The following is a 25321-nucleotide window of genomic DNA, read 5'->3' as shown; positions in this document are numbered from 1 at the left end:
CCTTATAATTAACAGAAAATTGAATGGAAGTCTAAAAACTTGACGGCGGGGCTAAATTGGCCATTTAAAATAATTTGAATGCTAAATTGGCTGAAAAAATAATCCAAGGGAGACATTTCGATAGTGGATATAGTCCAAGGGGGTATTCGGCCGTTTACCCTTCATAAAACAACAGACGTACAAAGAGAGACATGATACAATGGCCTCGTTGAAACCTTCTTAGGGCAACCTCATATGACAAATCTCAGGGAGGAAAAAGTATCACACATGTCATAAACTAATAGAAGAGTCTAATTCAGGTCACTTTAGACCATTACAATAAAAGAACAAGTCAAAAATAAAACCTAACACAAAGACCTCCGACAAGAACCACAACTAGAGACCAACACAATAGACCCACATGAGAGGACGGTAGAAACCCCAAATAGTAAACCACATAAAAGGACCACAGAACATTCCAATTGTCAAAAGAAGCCTTCTATGAGCAAAATCATAGTCCTTTGACACCCATACAAACTGTAAGTTACACTATAGCAGAAACCAAGAGAGAACACGGAGGACGAACACAGAAACAACAATAAAAGATCCATGAGAAGCACTTCACTTCAACTCAGAACCTGACAAAGAAAACCTCATATGACCAAGCATAGTTCTTTGGTTGGCGCAGAGTAAAGAAGAGCACCACATCCCAACAACTACCACCAGCATCGCTGCTGCCGCCGCCGTCAAAACAGAGACAAAACATCAGCCATCAGGTATCACAACTCTCCCAAGGAGAGACACAATCCAGCATCACTACTGTCGCCGCCACCGAGACAAAGACAACATCAGCCACCTGGAACACTACAAAACTAAACAAACAAAATAAATAAACAAACATATCTAGACTATCTGGGGAGGGGAAGGGGAGGAGAAGAGGGGATAAGAGGAAAGAAAAATATGGGAGAAAAAGAAAAGAAGATGAGGAGAGGAAGGGGAAGATGGGCGGAGGGGATGAGGGGCAGTGGCCACCTCCCCCCCTTAGCTTCCTCGCGGTTGGTTGTCAGCAAGGAGAAAGGGGATCAGCACATTTAGGAGTTGTATAATTTCTTTTTTTGGGTTAATTACTGTTTGGCTTAACTGGTGATTTGCCCATTGAACTTGTACTTAAGTTTCGTTATTCCGTCATGTAGGCTTAATGCCTTTATGTGTGCTTTAAGTATTTTGTTAGTTTTATTATTGTAGTGGGTTCTATGTATGTTTGTGTTGCATTTGGTGTGAACTCAATTATTTGAGTTCATTTTGATGTAATCTGACTTTGACCTTCTATTTAATGAAACCTGATTCCGACCAAAAAAAAAAAAGAAAAAAAGAAACACACTTATACTAGGATGACTTGAATCTAACTTTACTCCTAAAACTCAATTTGTCTTATTTAACTCACTCAATTTTATATATAAAAAAAATAAAAAGTCACTGAATTTTATGATCAAGTCTCATTTTACCATTTTTGTTAATTATGTTGAGCGATTCATTAAGTTAGTCGCATAACATAGGTAGACCTTATTTTTTGCATATCTGTAAACCAACTTTCCGTGGATAACAAACTAATTTTAAAAACTGCTAAAGCAAATTATAAATTGCATTTTAAAATGAAAAATAAGACAAACTCAAAACAAATGAAACCAGCATAGTAGGATATGCATCGATAGTCCTTCACAGCTTAGGAAAGAACAAGTAACTTGGCCTTAAAGAAAAAACCCCAAGAAAAAAGGAAACCGCCAAGGGCCAAATCATTATCTCAATTCAAGTAGCGTAGGTGTTCCATTTTTCGGCAAAGAAAAAGGAATCCTGAAGGGATTTGGAAACCAATTAGAGGCAGGGTAGGATTTGGAAACTGTATATATATATATATATATGCGCTTAGCCTCAGCCTTTCCATTCACACCAAAATCCCTTTCCATTACACATAGCTTCGCCTTTGCTTTTGCTTCGTCTTCTCCTATGGCTTCCATCAAGTTTTCAATCTGTTTTCTTCTTCTTGTTTTCTCTTCAAGTCTCTTATTTGTTATTAGTACCAGTCAAGCTGTCAAGCAAACACACCAACCCAAACCATCAGCCGTACTCTCTGACAAGGGCTATCATGCCATGTCGCTAACCCTAGACACCATTCTTGAGGCCGTGATCATGCCAGCAATACAATCCCTAAACCACACCAACACCACTTTTACCCTCTTTTGTCCTCGAGACCAAGCTTTCTTCAACTCCAAGTATCCACAGCCTCCGTTGACACTCCTTAAGTACCACATTGTGCCATTCAAGTTCGACAGAGATACAATAGAGGCATATGTTGGTCATGGTTCCAATGTTCGAACTCTTTTGCCCGGTCATCCTCTCGTTGTTACTTCCTTACCAACCCGTACGGGTGCATCATACGCTTCTATTAACCGAGTCAAAATCACTGAATGGAATGTCTACAACAACGGACGACTCATTGTTCATGGGGTTGAGGACTTCTTCGATCCGGCTTTCCAAACCCTATTGTATCAACAGCACGACGTCACCGTTGTGACAAAGGTTCTGTCTCATGGATTTTCTTGGCAGAGAGAGGTGATAGCGTATTGGTTTCTTTTGCAAGCTCTTGCAGCTACTGTGCTCATTCTCGCATATACCTTTTGTGACAAGGACGATGTTCAATATATTGTAGCTAGCTAGTTTCTTGGTCATGTAAGCATATAATTGATTGATTAATTCATTGGTTCTTTTCTTCATTTTTGTTTTTCTTCTTCATTCGTGGAAGAGTATTGTAAGGCATACATTAATTGGATCTCCTTTCTATACGGAAAGAAAATTTCTTTATATATATATATATATATATATATAAGCAGATCATCTTTCATGCAAAATATATAGCATTTATTTCCTTTTAACTAAGATTGTAACCTCTTGGGTTGAACAATTATAACCTCTAGACATTTTGTTTTAAGCCAATGGTGATGAGGAAGAGTGGAAAAAATGAGTTAGGGGCATGTGAAAAAATAGTTAAAGGAAATAATAATTTGTATTAAAAAAATAGGCTGTGGTGGTGAGAGAGTGAAAAAATAGGTTAGAATCAGGACATGTAAAATTACTGAACTTTTCTGCTCACTTTTAAGATAACTAGTCTAGGCAAATCTTGAGGGTCTAGAAAGTGAAAACAAGAATAGATTACAGAGATGGCAACTGCCAGTACCTCATAGTGCTTCATAATCTGGCAGTTGAGCAAAACAAAACCCATCAGTAATTGAAACCCCATGATGATTTGCCACATCCACAAAATCAGTTTGAACAGTACAAACAAATATAAGGTTAACGGACTAATCACACCCGTCAAATATTCACGCCACCATCGAGTACACAAAACCAAAATCATTATAAGATGGCCATCATGAACTTGACATACAAAAGCAACAAAACTGCGGTTGGAAAATTGGCCAATGGATTAATCAAGGAGCAGGCATCAGAAGCACTCCCAGAAGCACTCCCAGCAGGGCCACCTATAGGGGCCAATCCTGGAAGCATGCTGGTTGTTGAAGGTACCGATGAAGATGACTTGGGTGCCCCTGTGCCACCGGCGCCATCTGACTGGGGAGCAGGTGAGGGTGCAAAGGTTGTATCCCGGATTACCGACGTAGGTGGAGCTATAAGTGGTGGAAATTTCTGTGCACCTGCATTGCATTTCAAAGTACATTTCTTGAGTTACAAATTAATCACAACAAAATTTCTAGCTCCATGAAGCTTTTTTTCAGCTAAAGAAATCACTCTCCTGTCTCTAATATGAACCTCCGTTATGACCTTATTTTAAATAGAAAGTAATACACAATCTCCTTACACACTTTAAAACCAACTACAAATAAACCAGTACATAATTTGAAATGGCACTTAACAGTACTATAAAGAAAAGAATCAAAAGCATGCACCAAATATTCAGAAAGAAACAGGGTAAAAAGCTTCATTCTGTTTAAGAAAGTACGAGAACCAATTCCAAATAGACACGTTCATATTTCTTGGGAAATCCATAAACCTAAATTGCAAGTTATATCTATATTAATGTGTCTTCTAATTAGCCAAGCAGAATCTATCATCATACCTGGGCAGCGGGGTTGGAGAGATGTAGACAACCTGCAGAGTAGGAAGGAATCAGTTTGACATGAAAACATAATTCATACATTTCAGAATGACAATATTAAGACAGAAAAGTACAATCGGAAAGGATAAGCATACGTTGTGATTATGCTGCTGTTCACAAAACCACCATAGTTACAAGAAGTGACATTGCAACCACCACCACTCTGCTGAACTGTAACATTCCCGACCATGAGGTTACTGTTTCTACATTGCATGCTCGAACATGAAACTGCTAATGAAGCAGGCTGGCAGTACAAACTGTAGAAAGAAAAACACAAAAGTGATTAACACTAGATCAACAGAGAAGTTGGAGAGCAAATAGATGAGAAAGTAACTCAATTACTTGAGATTCCCAGGCCCACAACTGCATTGCAAGCAGTGACTTGCTGTAATGGCATAGCTCCCATTGGGCACGATTAAGCCGTAATCTGCGGCATATCTCGGGAAGTTTGATGCACAAGCTGCAATTGTGAGGAACAAAATCCAGACAAACAAGACATCAGTTCACCATAACCACCCAAAAGGAAAAATTCAAAAATTCATGATACGGTTATTGGTTTGAACTTTGAATTAATCAAAACCCATTAACATACACAAACTCCCCGATTAGTGCAAAAATTGTAATCAAACCATGAAGCACTAATACCACCAAATTAGAACAGAACAATTATAAAATTACAAAAACACAGAGTACCCACAAACTGCAGCATCATAATCAACTCAACATACCAAAATTCAACAAGAACCAATTCAGAAAACCACATTAAAAATACGTTTCAATATCAAACACTTGATAAAATGAGCAAAAACAGAAATTACCAGGCAATGGGATTGCAAGTATATCAGAAGCTTTAATGGCCGTACTTCCCATGGCATTAACATTCATCAAATCACTAAGGGTGGTCGAGTACCTAGCCGCAATCCAAGCCAAAGTGTCCACCGGGGTCACCACATACGACAAGTAGATAGCAGGCAACGAATTATCAGTCCCATTGAAGCAAGTACAGGGCAGAGGCACCACAAGAGTCTGCCCCACATCCAGAACCGAAGGGTCCGAAATGGAATTGGCCTCCCGAATCTGGTCTGCAGATACCAGACCCGAATATATCGAATCGGCGATGGAGGCTAACGTATCGGAAGGCCGGGTCTTGTAGTGGGTCGAGACCGATTTGCGAATTCCATCGACGCAGGAACAGACGATTGGGATTTTGAGGAAGAGCTGGGAAGGGAGAATGTGGTTTTCGACGTCAGGATACGAAATGTCGATGGCATTGGCGGTGAGAAGAGCAATTGGGTCGATTTGGAAGAGCGAGGCCACCTCGGAGACCTTGAGCTCGGTGTAGACGGTGTAGCCGAGCAAGGCGTTGCACGAGTCTGAGTTCGCGCAGGGCTCGATTGTGGACTTGGAGGTCACGAGCAGAGCCACATTGGTGAACACTAGAAGAGAGAGGAAGATGTGGGTTTTGTGGAAAGGTTTTTGATTTACCATTTTTGGGATTTATCTCTCTCAATAGAGCAAAAGAGAAAAAGGGTTTAGCAGTGGTTTAAGAATGAAGCTTCGACTAGCAAAAAGAAGCGTTTTTTTTTTTGTTTCGAGGGCTTTCCTTCTGGGTTTCGCTTAACTTTTTTATACTTAGAAGAACAAATGGAAAGCTGGGTCTTCAATGGCGGAAGCTGGACACCAAAATGCTGCGTTTAAATTGGTTAAAAACTGAAAATTTTAAGGATATTCAAGTAGGTTTCTGGCTTCTGGGTTTAGGGTTTTTTTGGTTTCTCTGAAGCTCAGAGAGAGAGAGAGAGAGTGAGAGAGAGAGAGATGGAGAAGGGAAAGTTGTTTTCAAAGAGGCAAAGAAAGCTGACAGATAGAGAAGAAGACAATAGTTTTGTATTAAGCATAGAGTGATGTGTACAGACACAAGTCAGATTCTTGAGCTGGGAGCCTGGGACATAACTTTCTGCTGGACCAATTTGTCCTCGTCAAACCTACCATTTTTCTCCATTTTTCTGCCTTTTGCAAAGTAATGTTGCCAATCGAGACGACGTCGTTCCTGTCAAAGGACTTGCCGTTCGTTTACCATCCTTGCCCCTGCTGTTGTCCACTACTGCAATATTCCCGCCACTTTTGGACTGTAGTATTGGGGGTCTTTTGGTAATTCCAGCTTCCCTTGTTGAGATTTATTCGCATCCAACTGGACCCCACTGTCTTGTATTATGGAGTTTTTATCCGGTGCTTTTCAGACATGAGTGAAAGAACTTCTGGTTTTCTTTTCTTGCTGGTTGGACTTGGAATGGTATATTATGTACGCGCACTTTTTTTACGTGTAAAACACGGTTTCACGTGATTAGATCGGGTAGTTTCTTTCATATTCTGCGTGTTTGTGAGTCGCGTGTCCATCAATGGCTGAAATCTGGATCGGATAACCGACCCAATATAAAATGGGTCGTGGGCCTTGAGCCTGCTTGTCGCGACTCAATAAAAGATGAAAGCCCTGAGGCTGACACTGGGGCCTGATGTGTTTTTATTTATGGAATCGTCAATGAAAAGATCAATACAATTTGAAATTAATGTACCCAAAAAAGAAAAATAGATTTTGAAATTTCAAATCTACATAGTTTGGTTAATCTTCTATGGTTAAGTATAAAATGTGTCATCATATCTAATAAAATTTTGTAGCTGCTATATATGTGGTGCAATTTTAGTAGTTTTTGCTTATTATCATCGGAGTGGCAATCTCACAGCTTATAAATTCATGAGCATCATGCAATAAAATGTTAATGGTAGAATACTCTATTTTAAAAATAACAAAGTAGAGCATTCGAGTTTGAGTGAATATTCCGTGACTCGTCTTTTTGCACAAATATATATAAAAATAGTCGTCTTTAAAAATTAATCTATATATACAATATAAAAGGTAGAGAATAGTAAAACATTCAAAATATTAAAAAAATGTCATTGATTAATGCAAACATTAAGAATTGAAATTATTAATTAAATGATGATAATATGGTAAATTCACACTTTTTCAAATTAAAAAAATTAAAAAAATTAAAAATAAAAGAAAAATCAGATGATGGATCTTCTTTTTTTTTATTACACAACTATCCATTATCCTTTTTAATTATAAAATAAATTTAAATTTTTATATAAAAAAAAAAAAGCCTCTCGTAGAGGCTAGTAATAATAAAGTACAAACTTGCATTGAAAATGTATAGCATTACGGTGAATAAATGTTGAAAGTGTATATATATAAAGTGTTGCTAAACGAACCTTAAAATTAAATGAGTACACCCTACTACCAATTATTTATTGAATTACTAATTTACCCTAATATAAAATGACCAAATAGTATATATTGAATTGTGAAAAAAATAAAATTTTAATAAGTACACCTTACTCAATATATTCAACCATTATATATGTAGAAAAGTCTTCGTATTGCTTGGTGCTCACGAATAACGCAGCGAATATTAGTTTAATTTAGGATTGGTATTACGAAATTAAAGATTTTGATGAAACCCAAAATATGAAAAGAGGCCACAAATTCATGTAAAAAGAGAAACCTGGTTTAGGATTGGTATTAAAGTGTTGTACCATGGCTATTTTTGGTAGTTAAATAGGGTGTACTTAGTTAATTTTACATTTTGATTAAAATATTAGGTTAACTTAGACTATAGGGTATACTCAGTTAATTTTAAGGTTCGTTTAGCAGCACTCTATATATATCAAAGAGCTTTCATTGAGGAATCCCTTAAATTAGCTTATTTGATGGACACCTTTATAGGGCTCACTTTGCATTGTATTTCACTAATCCAAACCGTCTATGTTTTAAATTATCATTCAAAGATCATCTCTACAAAAAATCACTTGAATTTGATATCGTTTGAGCACTCAATTGTGTTATGGATATTTTAGCACTTTTTTAAAGCACTGTGTTCATTGATTTGTAGGATACAATTGGATGTCGAAACGGTTTTCAATTTGTCTAATTTTTTGCAAGTATGATCTATGAATGTATACTTAAAAAATAGATGATTTGGATTGTTGAAAAAAAAAATCGTAGAGTATCCTAAATGGTGTCCTTTAAACGGGGTACAATTTGAATTAACTACAAATAATTATGGAAGTAATAAATACCAATATTCATTGCCAATAATTGAAAATGGTTGATATACTTCATTGTCTCTTACTAATTTAGAAAAAATAACAATTTACATATTATATACTATTAAGTAATGATTTGTTTCAACAATCTTCTAATTGGATCAATTGAAAACGAGTCATGTAGTGGCCAAAGTACATTTTGAAACCTAATGGCAAGAATAAAAAAAAATTACAGTGTAATGGCTCCCAGCTATACTTTTAGGGCATCTAGTTTTAGATAAAAATACTACATGACTTGAACTTAATCTAAAGGTCACTACTTCTTTTTCCACACAAAAAAGGTCACTACTTATAAATTAAAAGTCATATTCTATTATAGATTATTACAAACAATAGTTTTGATTAGATTAATTAATATAATCTACAAAAAAGAAAGAGATTATAACTTTCTTTTTTCAGTAAAAACGATAGTTTAAAATAGAGGGGGAGGGGGACTTCTCAAACACACACGCTGTCACGGTGCCATGAGGATTCAAACATGAGACTACTAATTTGCAAATCAATAATTATTTTTACTGGGCTAGACCCGTTAGCAAAGATATTCGAACTTTAGTTCAAGGAGGCCTGTTCATTATCATGGTTAACTTGCCCAACCAACATAGGCAATAACCACAATCTTTTTACAGTTTAATGAGAATGAATTACCAACCATTTAATTCGATAAAAAAAAATGTAACAACAATTTAATGTGTAATTTGAATGAAATTAAATATCAAATATCTAAGCGTGATAACCCAAATCCCTCCTCTAAAGGCGGGAACAACCTCCTTTTTCCCTCCATAATTTTTTGTTTTGTTTTTGCCTTTCCTTTTTTCCCTCACTGTAAGATCACGTTTCCGTTACACACATAAACTCTTACCAGTCTTCTCCAAAATCCCTAAAAACCCCCCACAAAACCCCAATTCACCCACTATCCCAAATTACCAATCCACTCCAATTCCATGGACAATTCAGCTCAGAACGCCCGGCCTTCGACGCCGACACGGCGAGTCGTTCGCCGGAGATTGGTTCAGTCCACATTGTTCCCTCTCAAACCCCAACAACAGCTCGAGGAAGACGGCGATCTGAAGGCCGAGAGAGGTAATGGTGAAGACGATGACGGCGAGGACGAGGATTTCTGTGGGAGTCAAAGCAAGAGGAAGAGGAAGTCAAAGGCAAAGAAAACGCCTCCAATTAAAGCTCCTAAGAAGGTGAATTATGTGCAATTTTTGGTTCTTGTTGAACTTTATTCTGATTCGTATGGTACATTATTTGCCTTGCTTGATTGAGTTTGAGGTTAATAGTTCTTTTAATGAATCAAATTGTTGGTGTTATTGTTTTTAATTTTAGAACGGTAAGCGTTCGGCGAATAGTACACCGAAGAAGAATGCAACTGAGGTAGAGAGTGAAACTGCAGCTCCAGTAATAATCCCTGATTTGAGGTTGGAGGCTAGATTGAAAGCCGAGGTCAGTCATTCTGTTTTCTTTTTCTCTGTTTTTATTGAGTCTTTTTTCTAGTTAGTTTTCTTAACTGCTCTGTTGTTTCTGCCAGTTACGATTTACTTCATGCTCTTCCTGATTAAATTTTCTCCATTCAACTCAAATCAGCATCAAACCCCAACTAATTCTTTAAATTTATAATCTTTGTTATTTTAGTGGTTGGATTGTACCATTGTAAATTGGGCTTATTAGCTATGCCTGTGACTGGAAAAAAGCACTCATTAGCTCCTTTTTTGTGCCAGCTTTGGTGTCTGGTTTGTCGCTCTAAGTTTCTTCCTTTTTATGTTTGATCAGGAAACTTCACGGATATTCTCAGGGAAGCAAATACATCCATTTTTCTCATATTGTAAAGCAAGCAAGAAAAATCGGGAGGCAATTGAAGTTGATGGTGATTCAAGCTTCATTGGAAGTAAGGATAAAGAGAATACTTGTGGTCCAATTCATGTGTTTGAAAGGACTCAGGTACGGTTCTTTTGGATTATCCATGTGCACATTGTATAACAATATGGAGTAGATATGGCATTAGCTGTTCTTGGGTTTTATTGTTTGTACCTTTCCTTCTCACCAAAGATGAATATTAAAATTCTGCTATGCAGGATGATGCTGTGTTCCTTGATTGGAGAAACTGGACATTTTGTGAGGAACCCTTTATGAAAAGTAGTCCTGATCTGGAATATATGCCCTCTTCAATTTTTGAAGGCTCTGTTGAGTGCTTAAAATTTGACCAGCTTCCCACTGTTTTCCAACCCTGCAAAGCATCAACTTTTCAGAACACGGTATCTTTAGATCAGTGTCTCATTGAACAAGAATGTGCACATGAAACATCAACAACAGTCCCTGACTTCTTAGTTGACGGGCAAGTGATGTGCTATCAGAACTTAAAGGAAGTAGATCACTCAAGGGAAGAGGAGGTACATATTTCACCACCTAACTGAATAACAGTAATTAAGGAACTCTATTCCAATTCAATTTTCTCTTACTTTTGTCAGGATAATGGGGTCGTTAAACTTGGTTTGCTTTCTGAACATACTGCTTACATGAATACGTCAGATATTGAGCAGCAGAGTATTCTTGAGGAAAGGTTGAAGGTTTCCTATTTGAATTGTCTTGGAATTTCTATTATGAATTAAATTTTGTAGTAATTGTTTAAATCGAAATGTTATTTAATTAAATAAAGGTTTCTTCCTCACTATGCTTGGGATACTTTTAGTTCACCAATATCTTTATGCTCCGTTGTCTCAAGTTGCACCTGCTCATTTAGAGGCAATACGAATATCAATTCAAAACCTGCGCGTTAGTTTGAGATTAACCTATCTATATATGTTGCAATCTTGTTCACTTTATTGGTTCATTAAATTTCAGGGTAATGTCAAACTATTCCAGTTGTGGTAATCAGCCTAAGGATTGCTTATGGACATACAAGTACCGTCCATTGAAGGCCAGGGATGTAAGGAATCTGGGACCCATATATTCTTTATGGACATACAAGTCCCGTTCACTTTAAAGTTTCTACTGTCAGACTTCTTTTTTTCTTCCTAAATGTAGATAAGAAAATGCCTTTGTCCCTTCGATTTCCCATTATCACTCTGATTCTGATCTTCTAATGACATGATCCTGCAGGTATGTGGTAACGATGAATCTGTGAATTTTTTGAGTGAGTGGCTTCGTCTTTGGTACAAAAGAGATTTTCGAGCCAGTGAAGATCCCACTGGTAGTGGTAACTGTGACAGGCAATATAATGACTATAGATGTTCTCAAAGTGACTCTGATTTAGAAAGTGAAAATGAAGAGGCTAGCATGAAGAAAAATAATGTTCTCCTAGTTACAGGGCCAATTGGGGTATATACAAATTTATATTATCCCATTGATCCACTTGAAATTTGTGACCTAATTCTTGTTTCTATTTATGATTTTTTGCCACCGAATATCCAAATGCATCATTGTGGGGCCTTTAATTAATTCATCTTTTCTTGTATCGGAACTGATATTATCTTTGCGGATAATCCTTTTAGTAATATTGTTTTGGGGGCTAGCATCTTTACTCTGGATCCTAGTTTCATCTTTACCCTCAACATTTTCCATGAGGTGGCTTTGCTACCATCACAAAACTCATTAAGCATACAAAAAGACAAATTCTATGCTGATGCTTTTTGGTTAAATTTTTGTGGGTAAAGTGTATGTTTCTCATCTTGCAGAGTGGAAAGTCTGCAGCTATCTATGCTTGTGCACAAGAGCAAGGGTTTAAGATTTTGGAGGTAAAGAAATTTAAATATGCTTGTTGCTGAAGATAGTGCAGTTCTCCATTATTAAACTATTATTGATTTTTCATATCCTGGAATGTATTTAACTGTTGATTGGACCAAGATTTTGTTGTGATAATTTATCATAATCATGCTGATTAAAAGAGAAAGAGAGAAAGTTAGTTGTGGTGTGGTATCCATAGTACTAATAAGAGATAAACAATAGCATATTGTTAAGTCAGCCTAAAGTACTCTTCATCTAATCTGCTGACCACCTTGTCATATACTTAAGGTTTCATTGGTTCTTACCGCTTTCTAGATGCCACTTTCATGTTTGACCATGGAATGTCAGTTTGTGGTTATCCAGTCCCAAAATTAAGTGTAAGATTTACATCTAATTGTAAAGATTGGATCATTGGATGAGTTATGACTAGAGTTTGGGATTTTGAGAGAAGACGTCCTGAATGGTTTTGGTTTACCCCATTTCTCTTTCCTTACAATAAACTAACCATCTTTATATCTAGAAATATATCAAGATGGCTGTCAGTCGGATGTAAGAACATATGACAATGATGCTTGTGGTTAGGTCATTTTTCGATGAAGTAAAAGTTTACCGTTCAGACAAAAAAAAAAAGTTTAGCGTCCCATCCAAACAACAAAATTAACCTTCTGGCTGATGTCTGTCGAACTTGAGGCAATTTCCAAAATGTTTCATCCTGCCATCACAAGACATTTTCTTCTTTTTCTGTTTTGGTTAATACATGCAGTTGAACTTGACAGTATATTTTCATAATTCTATTGATAACTCATCCTTCCACCTTCTCTAATGACTTGTGTTTAAGACACTATCTGTTTTGTATTTTGATAGTTTTGACACTATATTTGATTTTCTGATATGTTGTCTTACCAGCTCAGTGCATCAGAGTGTCGGAATGGAGCTCTTGTGAAACAGAGGTTTGGAGAGGCTTTGAAATCTCGCCATCTTAGAAGGTTTGCCTGTTTATGTTTAGAAGTGCTTGTTTACTTATTTTTCTTTTTCGTTTTGTACGTTTGTTAGCTGGATGATTGCCTTTTATTGAAGCATGTACTTCCCTGATTTCCATGTTTCTTATGTCCAAGGAAGTTTTTTAGTCCCAGAACCATTAAGATCATTCTCTGATGTTTATATTCTAAAGCCTTGATTGCCCTCAACTTTGTGAGAGTGTGATAACTAAGAAATATGTGCTTGTCTGGTTGTTCTTCATAAATCCTACGGAAAAGCTTACTTTCCAAATTCCAACTCCAAAGCTGCTAATGCCCAGAAGTGAAAATTTATCTACTGCATCTGTATGATTATTCATCAACCAAAATAGGAGTGGCAAAATTCACCGCTTTGTTGTCTTTGGTGGTGATCACAATGTCTATTGGTTTTTTGCCACTGAGATTGATATATTTGTTTGAAGATCCTTACATAGAGTTCTTACTAATTTTTCCCTTCATAACTGATTTTTTAGAGTGAGTCTATTGACAAAGGCATTGCGTTTTGATAATTTGATTTGTGAAATAGGACTTTCGCTTGGGGGAGACTCTTAACAAGTTAGAAATTTTCTGTTGGAAGTATTGAAGATGCTTGTACTCTTTCTTTTTCCTTTGAAAACATTCAGTTTGGTTTGAGGGCATTTACGATGTCTTATCAGTGGTTGGGCTTTCTTATTTCCTAAATTAGCTTCTTGTCTGTTCTGGAAATTCTTTGTTATGTTGCATATTTAATGAATGTATCTTTTCAGAATATATTTTAAATATTTAGTCAGAAAGAAAAATATGTTTTAATAAGAGATTGCCTGCCATTGTGAACTTTTGCTTGTAAATCATGTTGATAGTTGGCCTTCATCATTATTTGTTGACGATGATTTGAAAAATATTAATTAATAATTTTCTTTCTTTCAGATCAGTGGCAAATCCTATGGGTTCACAGAACAAACATATTGTGAAATCTCTGTTTGTTGAGGCTAATGGTATGACAGACCAGGAGTTTAATGATGAGGTCGTTGAATTGATACCCATATCAGATGAAGATTCTCATGATGCTACTGAAACCTCTGTAAAATCTGACTATAAGGAGGATCAGAGCAAAGTTAAACATCTTATACTTTTTGAGGATGTAGACATCACTTTTCCTGAAGATCGTGGTTTTCTTGCAGCAATTCAACAGATAGCTAAAACAGCCAAGGGGCCTATTATATTGACCAGCAATAGTAAGAGGGTTTACTGGTTGAAATAGTTGCACTCCTTGAATTTATTTTTTTTGAAATGTAAGGGGGCTTATTATAATTGTGGTAATTCTAGGTCAAAATCCGGTTCTGCCAGACAATTTTGACAGACTAAAAGTGCATTTCATGTTGCCATCATCAAAGGCGCTGCATTCCCATGCATATATGGTATGTGCTTCATTTGCTGGATCAACTTTCCCATTGTGGAACTCTTGAAATCTATATGTTTTTAAACTCATTCTGTTATTGTTCTGCAGGTTTGTGCTGCGGAGAGAGCCAACATAGAACCTTATTTACTTGAGCGACTTATTGAGTGTTGTCGGGGAGATATACGAAAAATTATTATGCATCTTCAGTTCTGGTGCCAGGGTAGAAGTTTTAGAAAAGGTTAGACATACATGTTACTTGTAGTTAGATCTATATATTTCAAACTATTCTGTTAAGATTTTTTGGAATTCTGTGAACAGCCATGCAACTTTTAGGCATATGAATTAACTTGTGTAGTACTTGACATGAGTTGTTTATTATACAGATGACATCTACATAGAAAAATGAGACAAGATAATAAGGTTAGGAGAAAAAAGAGGATCCACCTGTTGTGGGCTGACCACATCTAGTTTCTCAAGAAGAACTAAATCATTTTATTACTTTACTGTCTAGAATTCTTAGAGAAACTAGTTCTACTAGTAACTTCACAGTCCTCCCCTTTGTTAAGGATAGACAAGTTCTAGATTTGGTTTTATCGCAAACAAAGTGATCGGGGAGAAACAAATAAGGAAAATGGAGGGGGTGGATTTTAAGAATGACTGAAAAAAATCTTATGACCATGGTGATTGGTGTTTCCTTGATCATGATTTGAAAAGAGATAAAGATTTTGGATTAATGGGGGTTCAAGAACAATTAACGTTTTCAGTAATATTTAATGGGGGGTATGAGGGAGATTTCGGGAAAAATATAATGCACCTGTTATGGTCCGACCACCTCTAATTTATTTAGAAGCAAACTTATGAAACGTGAATGTATGTTGGTTTTACCATTTATTCAAGACAATAGACGTTTCCTTGAGTGAATTTCTCTATTAAGAATATAAGTTGGACACTTGAATTTGCTGTAACAGATTAATAGACATCCACATGATTCTTCCCATTTATTATTTGGCCAGTAGAATTTTCTTTCTTGAGAGTTTTCATATAGAAAGGAAAAACAATCGTAGATTTGTCTATGCAGATACAAAAATGGAAGAGATGTATGGGTCCCTGCTGTTCGATGTTGAGGCTGGCCATCTGATGCTGCCAAAAATATTACCCTGGGATATACCTTCGCAGTTATCTGATTTAGTAGAGAAAGAGATAACCAAGGCATCATCCATGATGGAAGAAAGTTCAAGCTCAATGAAGGTAGTTGAAGAAAAACTTGACAATACAGAAGTGCAATACAGTTTCAACATGCCTTGTAATGAGATGGAAAGTATAGAGGCCAAGAAGGTAGCAATGCTGAGAAGGAATGGCTCTGTTCATGACTCCAGTGAATATAAAGCTCAAACTGATGATGCTTCTGAGTTTCCCAACGATTCAGGTGCCCCATTTTCCTTCTGTCGGCGATATGTTCGGAAAATGCATGATGTTGTTATGTCCTCTGATTCTGAAGACGAGTTTATCAACAATGGATATCCTAAAGTTACAGATAACGATACTAACAACGAAGTCCTTGGAGTTAATCCCTCATCTGAGGAGCTACGTTGTTCTGGAGTGGCTAATATAGATGAAGGACATTGTCAATGTTCAGAAACTGCAGACGAAATGCACATAAGTGAGATGTGCAACTCAATTGATATATCTTGTGTGCCAGAATCAACTTATGTTCCTGAAACTGAAATGGATAATGGAACAGAGTTATCTTCTCACACAGTAACTTCTGACCGTGTTGCCAACACCATAAAAGAAATATTTTCATGTGAGGAATTTCATGTTGAAGGAAATAATCTTGATAAATTGGAGTTAGGATTACAAAGGAATTTTGATACGTGGGGAAACAATTGTGCTGCAATTGCAGAATCTTCTCATCAGGAGTTGGAAGATTCTCAGAATGAACATACGGAGACTGTTGCAGGAGCTTATCAGGTGATGGATGAGTGTAGCCGTATGGATTTTATTAAGTGCTCCAACTTTGCACAGGGGCAAAAATCCTCGGTGGTGACTGATTTTGTACAAGATTCATGGGACAAACTTCGTGGCTCTCGCAGTGATCTAAGGCAGTATATTGCATTAGAACAACAAGATGCTTGTCAGATTGTTATGCTTGCCTATAGAATGAGCAATTTGATCTCAGAAACTGATGTATTGTTTTCTAGATGCCAATCACTAATAAGTGTAAGTGTCAATACTTTTTGGTTGGATATTTGATCATTTGTGTTATGCATCTGTAGGTCATGATGGCAATTAATTGTTTGTGCAGGATTCTTTGGAACCATCAATGATCCCTTTGGAGGAGTCAGATGCATCCAGCTGGTACGATGAGCAATTACGGCTGGCATCCACAATTGGGCAACATGGGTTTTGCTTCTATGCAAAAGGCATTTCTTCTGTAGAATCAAAAGAAAGTTGTATGAGGGTGGATTTAGCCTCGGATATGTTGGCTAACGCAGCTAGTATGATGGCATTAGGTAAGTTAATTGGGCAGGGTATGAGAACAAGTAAGACTTCATATGCTGGACGAAATTCAGAGAGGACCCTGCCAAATGTGACGAGGTATTTGGCTCAACTTCCTTGCTGTTGATAACTGTATGAAAACCAGTATACATTCACAATGCCATTTCGAAATGCTTTTACTAGTCATCCTCTTGAATTGTTTTGAAATTCATAGCTTCAAACTTTCCGTTTGTTCATTTCCTTATCAATATTACCTATGTTAAAACGGCTTCTTTTATCTCCATTTCTATTGAAGAGAAGAAGAGATGAAAGAAATTAAGTCAAGTTTCATGACCGTTTTCTCTATACATATCGTAATACTTCTCAAGTATGTTATATATAGATGCACCTAGTCTCTACAATACCATCCATAGATTGTTCAAAGCAGAACCTCGGTATCAAATGTAGCATTAATTGTAAACATTTGTCTTATAACACATTTAAAGATACATTTGGCGTGCCAGATACACTGATACCCATTTACTCCTGGTGTCTGCAATGCAGTGAAATCAAGTCAGGTGTATTTGATGTAGTTCAGTCCATTGTACCTTCCAGAATGTACTCGACATTGAAAGGTGGTGCAATCCATGAGTATCTTTCTTCGCTGCGCCACATTTCAAGATCAGAAGCTTCTCGTTTAGCACAAGGCTTTGAGAAGACCACCAGAAGGAGGAGGTATGAACTTTCGATGTCAAATTGACTTCCTTGCAGCCTTTCAAATAAAGATTGTCAGTTCCCTTGCAGAAGTTAATATAATTGCATGATTTTTTGATGCAGGAGGAGGGTTGCTCCACACTACTTAAGTAGTAGTGCACTGATGTTGGCTCCTGAACATATCTCGTTGCTTGATCAGCATGATGTTTTCAGGAAAGCCTCGTCGATCAATTGATTGGATTCTGCATCCCTATTCAGATAGAAACTTTAGATTAAGGAAAAATAACATAGTAACTTACTGGTTCAATCAAGATGCAGTCATTGGCTCAATAAGGCTGCTCCAGAAAAACCTGGTAAAGCATCATCCTATGGACGCTTGAATTTCATGATGGTGCCATTCACTTGAGTGGACTTTTAACCACTGATATTTACTTTTGACCTATTTCAACATCAGCATGCATTGCCTTACAAGACAGGTAAGAGCTTTTGGGTAAATTTCTTTGACTTGGAATATGATTCCTTCCCATCATTGTAAAGTTTTTTGTGATTATTTTAAGTTGATTGTATTCAATGCAAAGATATCTTTAATTGAAAAGGTAATACCAAAACATTGATCAAAGGTTGAATATTGAGTAATACTACACACACCAACTCTTATCTGAACTCTTTTGGGACATGAGTTAGAGCAAAATGGGTGTCCATAAATTTATGTGGGAAATTTTATATAAAATTACCCAAGTACATTTTTTTTGTTGTTGAGAAAAGTACATATTTGGTTCTCTCTTGAGTTAGTGTGACCTATGGATTGATAAGCTATATTATTATTAACATTAAGGAGATAGATATATTTTCAGCTAAGCACATTAATGGGAATATGGGATGCTGTTTATACAGTGACAATTATTACACAAGGAACCTGCAACTGAAAGAGGTGGGGAAGGGGCAGGAATCGAACTTAAAAGCTTCCTCCTAATAAAAATCTTTCAATTTTATTCAATGTGTAGATATTGACTACACACTGATGGATGAACATTTACGTAGTTCAATTATTGACCACCCTTTTCAGCTCTAAATAGTGTACGTCTGTTCTTCATGATTTGCAAAGGTACACTTTCCAATTACAATTCACAAGTTTGACCACGTTAACTTACTATGCATGTGAGTTAGACTAATTAGTCAGGGCAGTTTCTTCATAGTTGCAAATGAGTATAATCTTCGTTTTCGACTATTAATCATGTGCAATGTGTCTATCACAAATTCTGAATTAAACTAGTAATTCTTAGTAGCATATTCGTTACTTTTCTTCCTCCAATTTACTTAGCAACGAGTTTAATGAAATAGAAAAAGAATGAAAGGTAAAACCCAATGCCAATTTACAGAAACGAAAACCCCAACATGCATCAACCTAGAAGCTGAAAACATATTTATAGCCCCTCCAGAAGTGAACCCACCATGGAGGATAGGTTCTAAATTACCCCAAACCCTACCGGGGGAGAAGTTATTGTGTGCGTCTGCTGTATATGGCAAATCGGTAACACACCCAAAAAACAAAAACCATTATAGGCCGGATTGGACCAAAATAAAAAATAAATAAAAATCCTGCGATTTTGTGCGTGTGTGATCGTACGGGTGACCTAAAGTTTCTGTTACCGGGCTACTCAAAAACCAGAAGCAGCGGTAAAAACCAAAAAAAGAAGGATGTTAGGTTAATCTAAAAAAGTAATAAGTAAAAAACAAAGTTAATAAGCACATGGGAACACCGCCCCGCAGGAGATTACGTTATGTGGTTATTATTAAACACGACTTCACGATATGCAATGCAAGGGGGAAGGCCGCTGCTGAATGCTAATTCGTCTCTATTCTAAACCTTTGCAGAACACTCACTCTCTTCTTTTTTTTAATTTTATAAATTTTGGGTTTTGGCTCTTTTACAGTTTTACTTGTTAACGTACCTTCTTTTGCAGCTCAAGTTCCCATGAATCATGACCTGGGTAGGGGTAATATGCCTGGCTTCAACTATGAAGATTTATATACACAACAAATACGTAAAGTGAGTGAAACCAACCACACATCTATCAAAGTATCCATAAAATTATATTTGAAATCATTTTTAGGCCTTCTCATGTGAGCCCTTCTAACTTTTAAGTATGTTCCATCTATATTAGAAATGTGTTAGTTATTTGTAGACTAGATTAGATTGTTTTTTTATTTTTTGTTTTATTTTGTTTTTTGGTTTTTGCGAAAGGACTAGATTAGATTGTTCATAACAATATACAATCACGCCAGAAAACGCAACTATAAGAGGATATACATTTTCCTTTTTCTCTGTAACACTCATCACTTGATCAACTCACGTGACAAGTGTGTGTATATTTTTCTCTAGCGATTAGTATTATTCTTTATAGTGACAAGAAAAAATGCAATAATTAGAAAAAAGAGTTCTAATAAAAAAAAAGATTTTAAAAAAAAGAAGAAAAAGGATGAGGGTAAATAGTAAAAGCTTGTTACAATTTTTCAGAGGCTAATCGGAGAAATCAAGGACTAATAAATCTAAATGGAAGCATCCAAACATTAACATAGTGTGGTTATTTATTTTATAAGTTAAAGGTGAATGTCATAATGGTAACTTCAACGCAATGAAAGGCTCAGCGATTTGCCCGGGAGCAATTATTTGAAAGTACGACCTTCTGACTCGATGGACCAAAAAAATCCCAATTCACGAGGGACTCAATTTCTGACATATCCTTAAATCGCTTAATTAATTAATTAATTAATTAATTAAAATTTTAGAATGAAATAAAAGAAATATTGAGGCTATTATAGGCTGTCTCTCCGTCTGCTGTCAAGCAAGTCAGTATGACGTGCAGGATTCTTTTCCTGTGCTCTACTCTTGTGAGATGACTCGCAAACTGACACTGTGACAAAGTTTGGGTGAAGTGAACCAGCAGAAACCAAAGAAGTAACCAATTTACTTCTTCACTTATTACATTTGAATTTATCAGCCCACTTGCCTCAATAATGTGTTGGTCACAAATTCACAATCACAAAACAAAGATCCTTCCCCAGTTGATTAGGATTTTGTTAGGGTTGGTCCTTAATTGATAAGTTGCAACTTTCATAATGCATCAATAGTTATAAATCGTGTTATACGAGTGAGAGATAAAACTTACGTAATATAATGATCAAATTATTATGTCTGCAACACTCATCACGTGACTGATTATAACTGAAACATACATTAATCCGTAATATATATACTATTTTTTATATGCATGCATGATGCGTGTGTGGATAACTAACTGTAGCAGAACTTTCAGAATAAGGCCTGAATTCCTTTGTTATGTTACTCCACTCCACTCCACTCTAGTATTTTCCCTCACCCCTTTATTTTTGACATCCCCAATAATGTGTCGGTGCCAAGTGACAAGGTGCATGACCAAGTAAAGAATCCTACAAGAGGGTTTAGAATTAAGGCATAAATTCCTTGTTATGTAAAGCTCTACATAACATAACAATTATGAAGGGATAGAAAAGTCTATTTCCTAGATGCAATTTGTGGCATTTGGGTGTTCCCCAGAATGCAATAATTAATGTGATGGATTTATTTTCAGCTAAGCACATTTAATGGGATGCTTATTCAGTGACAGGGTTATGTTTATATGAGCTCTTCCATGTCAATGAACCAGAACCAGAACCAGAACCAGAAGGTGAAGTAAAGATGTGGGGAAAGGGGGGCAGATATTGATCTTAAATGCTTCCTGCAATCTTAATTTTCTTCATTTTATCAGTAATTAATGTGATAGATTTATTAATTATTTCATTTTAGAGTTGTTCTCTTTCTTTTTGGTCTAATTTCCTAGTTGTTAATTTAAGCTTGAATTAAGATCTTAGTCTAAACTCTCTGATTTAAAACATAATATTGAGGTTAACGGGAGATAAGTCATTTTATGGAATCCAAGTACCTGGGAAATAATATTTATTAGATTGGTAGTGGGGTTCAAAAATCAACAAATAATAATATTTTGGATCTAACAGCCTAATTCTTCACAAACACAATTGCCAATCATAAATAGTCAAACCAAATCATAATTAACTTTCTCACAATAAACGAAATTTCAGACTGTTTGAAGACATAAAACAAATTCACCACCTAAAATTACTTAGTGAATTAAAACTGCAATTCCACAGCTACCTTACTGACCACAACTAATACTCATTATATTTTTATCCACTTATTATTTTATATATCTAGTTAGTGGTAGACTCCGTCTGCTCCGGTTTAATTAGACCTAATTGGCAACCGAATTAATGTTAACATTACGGTTAAAATTAAGGAAATATTTTTGCTTACCACTTTAACTCAAGATGTATCATAATTACTCTTCTTAATACATGACACGTGTTCATAGATATAACCATGTTTAAATTTTTACTTTTTACTTATGGAACCATTTTTATGCATATGGACACATGTCAAGTGTTGAGAATGATGGTAATTATACACTTCTGGATTAAAGTGGTGAGCAACAATACAGCATAACTGAAATGAACCTATCCATTTTTGGGAAAAGAAAAAAAAGAACCTATCCATTATTTATTTATTATTATTATTATTTTCAAATGATTTGATTTGATTTAGTTGGGCTAGTTCCCTTCACAAGTAATTATACAAATACTTTATATTTTATCACATGTATCAAACGGAAATGTAACTTGTCAAGACCAACAAGAAAATGTCAAGTATCAAAATTTTAATTTTTATAGATATATGTGGTTTGCTTTGGTTATGGTTTTCAAATAAGTCAAACTAAATTAAACCGAATTAATTACGGTTTTGTTCCATTTTTGTTTAAAACGTGTAAAAACCGAATTTATTATTTGATTTGGTTTGATTTGAACAATTGAGACGGTTTTTTCCTGTTTCTAATAATAATTCATTCCTCGAATACACTGACTTTTGTCACACTACCAACTTTGTGCATACTTTGTGCATCATCCATTCATCTCCCTTGCAACGTGTATAGAAGCTTTAAAAGAAGCTTGGGAAGACTGTTAGGGCATCATCACCCAAGAAAGGGTGAAACCCACGAAAGATGACCTAAAAGGAAAAGCAAAAATGGTGCGTGCACATAATGGTGCTGCAAAAACAATTGAAGGGTCTGGACAAGTCTATTCTAAAGTTGGACCAGTCCTGTATATCATGTGCAACTTGTGGTATGAAATGACATAAAATATATGGATGTATTAGTTATTAATATTAAATTAGAGTAATAATACCAATAAAATCTAATCGCCATCACTCAGAACATACAGATGATGATGATAAGAAATTAGGAAAATGGGCTGGAGAATCCGAATAGTTTTTATAAGAGATTGTACAAAAGATACTCCCTTTCATCACCAGATATCAAACAAAACAAACCAGTGTGATTGTTTACATTTCTATGCAGAGTAAAGTCACAACCAGCCAGTGGTTCCCGTGACACTTTAACCTGCACAAAGATAAAACATCATGGCTTTGCATCATCAGTCTCTCTCTCTCTCTCTCTCTCTCTCTCTCTCTCTCTCTCTCTCTCTCTCTCCATTATAATAACCAAGAACCCCTAAATATCAAACCCCACATACTCTCTCTCACTCTCACAAACCCCTGTTCTCTCTCATTATAATAACCCCACATACTCTCTCTCTATCTCTCTCTCTCTGGTACTAGTGGTACACTCTTAGTCCATAGACATACATTTAGGCAAGAGAGGTAAGTGAAAATGCCAAGACCAAGTTCATTTTTAAGGCAATTGAGTGGAAGGGAGGCTTGGAAATCAACATCAAAGAGGTGGGTTGGTGGAAATAACAAGTCTTGTGGTGGTGGTGGTGGTATTGGGCGCTCTGAGGGAAGCTTGAAGCAAATGGAAGGGCTTAACATGTATGGCAGTGACAATAACAATGGTGGGTTGGCAATGAGGAAGAGATTGATGGTTGTGGTGGATGACTCATCACATTCCAAGCATGCTATGATGTGGGCTCTCACCCATGTAGCAAACAAGGGTGATTTGCTCACTCTCCTTCACATCATCCCTGCTTCCCACGACTCTTCTTCTGTTTCCCCTTACCTTGCCAACTCTCTTGGCTCCCTTTGCAAGGCCTGCAAGCCTGAGGTTAGTTTTGTTATTTTTTCTAGGGATTATAGTTTATGTTCCAAGAATTTTTAACAGATCAAACAAAGTGAGAGCTCAAATGGGCTCCATGGATTTTTATTTGTTTATTTATTTATTTTTGCTCTATTTGATAGATCCTAAAAGTTGCAAAAGGCAGGGATTGTTCTCACTGTGTTTGATAGATCCCACTGGATCTTTCTTTCTCCTTTACCTTTGAATGCTGTTCTTTTCTGGTCCCCAACCTTACATTGCTTTTGTGAAGAGAGGGACAACTTTCACCTTCAGCTCATTTTAATTTTCTTTTCCTCTTTTTCTTTGGTTTTTAATTTTTGAATATTTCTTTTTTGTCTTTTCTCTTCTTTAGAGGGAGAAGAAGGCTAATGATTTTTTTTCAGTGACAAGTTCCCTCTCAATTTTTTCCTTCTTTTTCTTTTTCTTTTCAGTGTGTACTTTTCAGTTGCTTTGCCTTTTTCCCAGAAAAAGAGAGGGGACATGGGCTTCTGGTCTGTCACTTACAATTACCAAGTCATGTGCTTATAATGTTTTTTATTTTTTATTTTTATTTGTTGGGGACAAAATTCAGGTGGAAGTGGAAGCACTTGTGATCCAAGGACCAAGACTGGGCACAGTGATAAGCCAGGTGAAGAAGCTAGAGGTATCAGTTTTAGTGCTGGGTCAGAAGAAGTCCTCTTCCCTCATCAGCTGGTGGGTCCACAAAATTCCCATCTTGCATCTCAAACTTATTATTGATCCTAAATCTGAACTGTTAATGTTTGTTGGGTTGATCCTTTTTTTTTTTTTTCCTCAAATCATTCGTGCAGCTTATTTGGAAGCAGCGGCACTGAGGACTTTGTGGAGCATTGCATCAACAATGCAGAGTGCTTGACAATTGGAGTGAGGAAGCAGAGCAAGGGTGTGGGTGGCTACCTTATCAACACCAGATGGCAGAAGGATTTCTGGCTCTTGGCTTAGTTCTCTAATAAGATTATCTAATCTCATTAGTGTCTCATAATAAGTAATTTAAGTATAGATTATTAGCTTGTAATTTTAGTATCTAACTACTAACTAGATGAGCTTTCTATGTATTAATTAATGAAATGAAAGTCTGCCCTTCTATGTTCATGCAAGATGTGCAATTAAAGTAGTAGGATTCTCTGTCAAGTGCACTCCATCTCCTTCAAAATCAAAGATCCATTTGCAAAAGTCAACTTCAGATCATACAGTTACTTATTACAGAGGCTAATTAAAGAGGCTGTCTTAGTTTTATTAATGAACAACTTGGAATCTTGGAAGTTGTATGGCTACTGGTCTCATAAAATTGGGTGCTGCAACAGCAAAATTGGGGTTTCTAGACCTTGTTTAGCATTTGCTTTCTGGGCCTTGGGGAGTAGAAAAACTCACTTTTAACGGGAATAACACTATTTTACTATTCTGGCCAATAATGCAATGACATGTAGAAAAATTATTCCGCGTGTCATTGTGATTGGCCAGTGATAGCGTCCTTTGGGACCCCCAAAAGTACCTAAGAAAGCCACTTTGGGTCATGAAGGTC

At 36.3% G+C, this 25321-nt stretch overlaps 4 protein-coding genes across 4 annotated transcripts; 3 read left to right on the top strand and 1 right to left on the bottom strand.

Annotated features, from left to right (window-relative positions):
• LOC18788335 lies at positions 2128 to 2694 on the top strand. The gene has a single exon (XM_020558057.1). It carries the CDS (start codon positions 2128 to 2130, stop codon positions 2692 to 2694), a length of 567 nt encoding a protein of 188 aa, XP_020413646.1.
• On the bottom strand, positions 3100 to 6008 carry LOC18791166 (lysM domain-containing GPI-anchored protein 1). The gene is made up of 5 exons (XM_007221744.2): positions 4966 to 6008; positions 4490 to 4607; positions 4243 to 4404; positions 4109 to 4140; positions 3100 to 3686 (listed from the first exon to the last, which is right to left on the bottom strand). Exons 1-5 carry the CDS (start codon positions 5633 to 5635, stop codon positions 3391 to 3393), a joined length of 1278 nt encoding a protein of 425 aa, XP_007221806.1. The 5' UTR covers positions 5636 to 6008; the 3' UTR covers positions 3100 to 3390.
• On the top strand, positions 8982 to 18293 carry LOC18793107. Its single transcript, XM_020555087.1, has 16 exons — positions 8982 to 9498; positions 9638 to 9754; positions 10082 to 10249; positions 10384 to 10698; positions 10777 to 10868; positions 11150 to 11234; positions 11408 to 11626; positions 11983 to 12042; positions 12938 to 13017; positions 13954 to 14261; positions 14353 to 14444; positions 14534 to 14663; positions 15504 to 16645; positions 16731 to 17023; positions 17468 to 17638; positions 17741 to 18293. The coding sequence occupies exons 1-16, from the start codon at positions 9250 to 9252 to the stop codon at positions 17850 to 17852; spliced, it is 3633 nt and encodes a 1210-aa protein (XP_020410676.1). The 5' UTR covers positions 8982 to 9249; the 3' UTR covers positions 17853 to 18293.
• LOC18788964 lies at positions 23017 to 24893 on the top strand. The gene is made up of 3 exons (XM_007226698.2): positions 23017 to 23769; positions 24353 to 24474; positions 24591 to 24893. The coding sequence occupies exons 1-3, from the start codon at positions 23380 to 23382 to the stop codon at positions 24739 to 24741; spliced, it is 663 nt and encodes a 220-aa protein (XP_007226760.1). The 5' UTR covers positions 23017 to 23379; the 3' UTR covers positions 24742 to 24893.

This window comes from Prunus persica, chromosome G1 (assembly GCF_000346465.2).
Source record: "Prunus persica cultivar Lovell chromosome G1, Prunus_persica_NCBIv2, whole genome shotgun sequence".
Classification (NCBI taxonomy): Eukaryota; Viridiplantae; Streptophyta; class Magnoliopsida; order Rosales; family Rosaceae; genus Prunus; species Prunus persica.
Note: the sequence above shows the minus strand (reverse complement) of the source record. Positions and strands in the feature narration are given on the sequence as shown.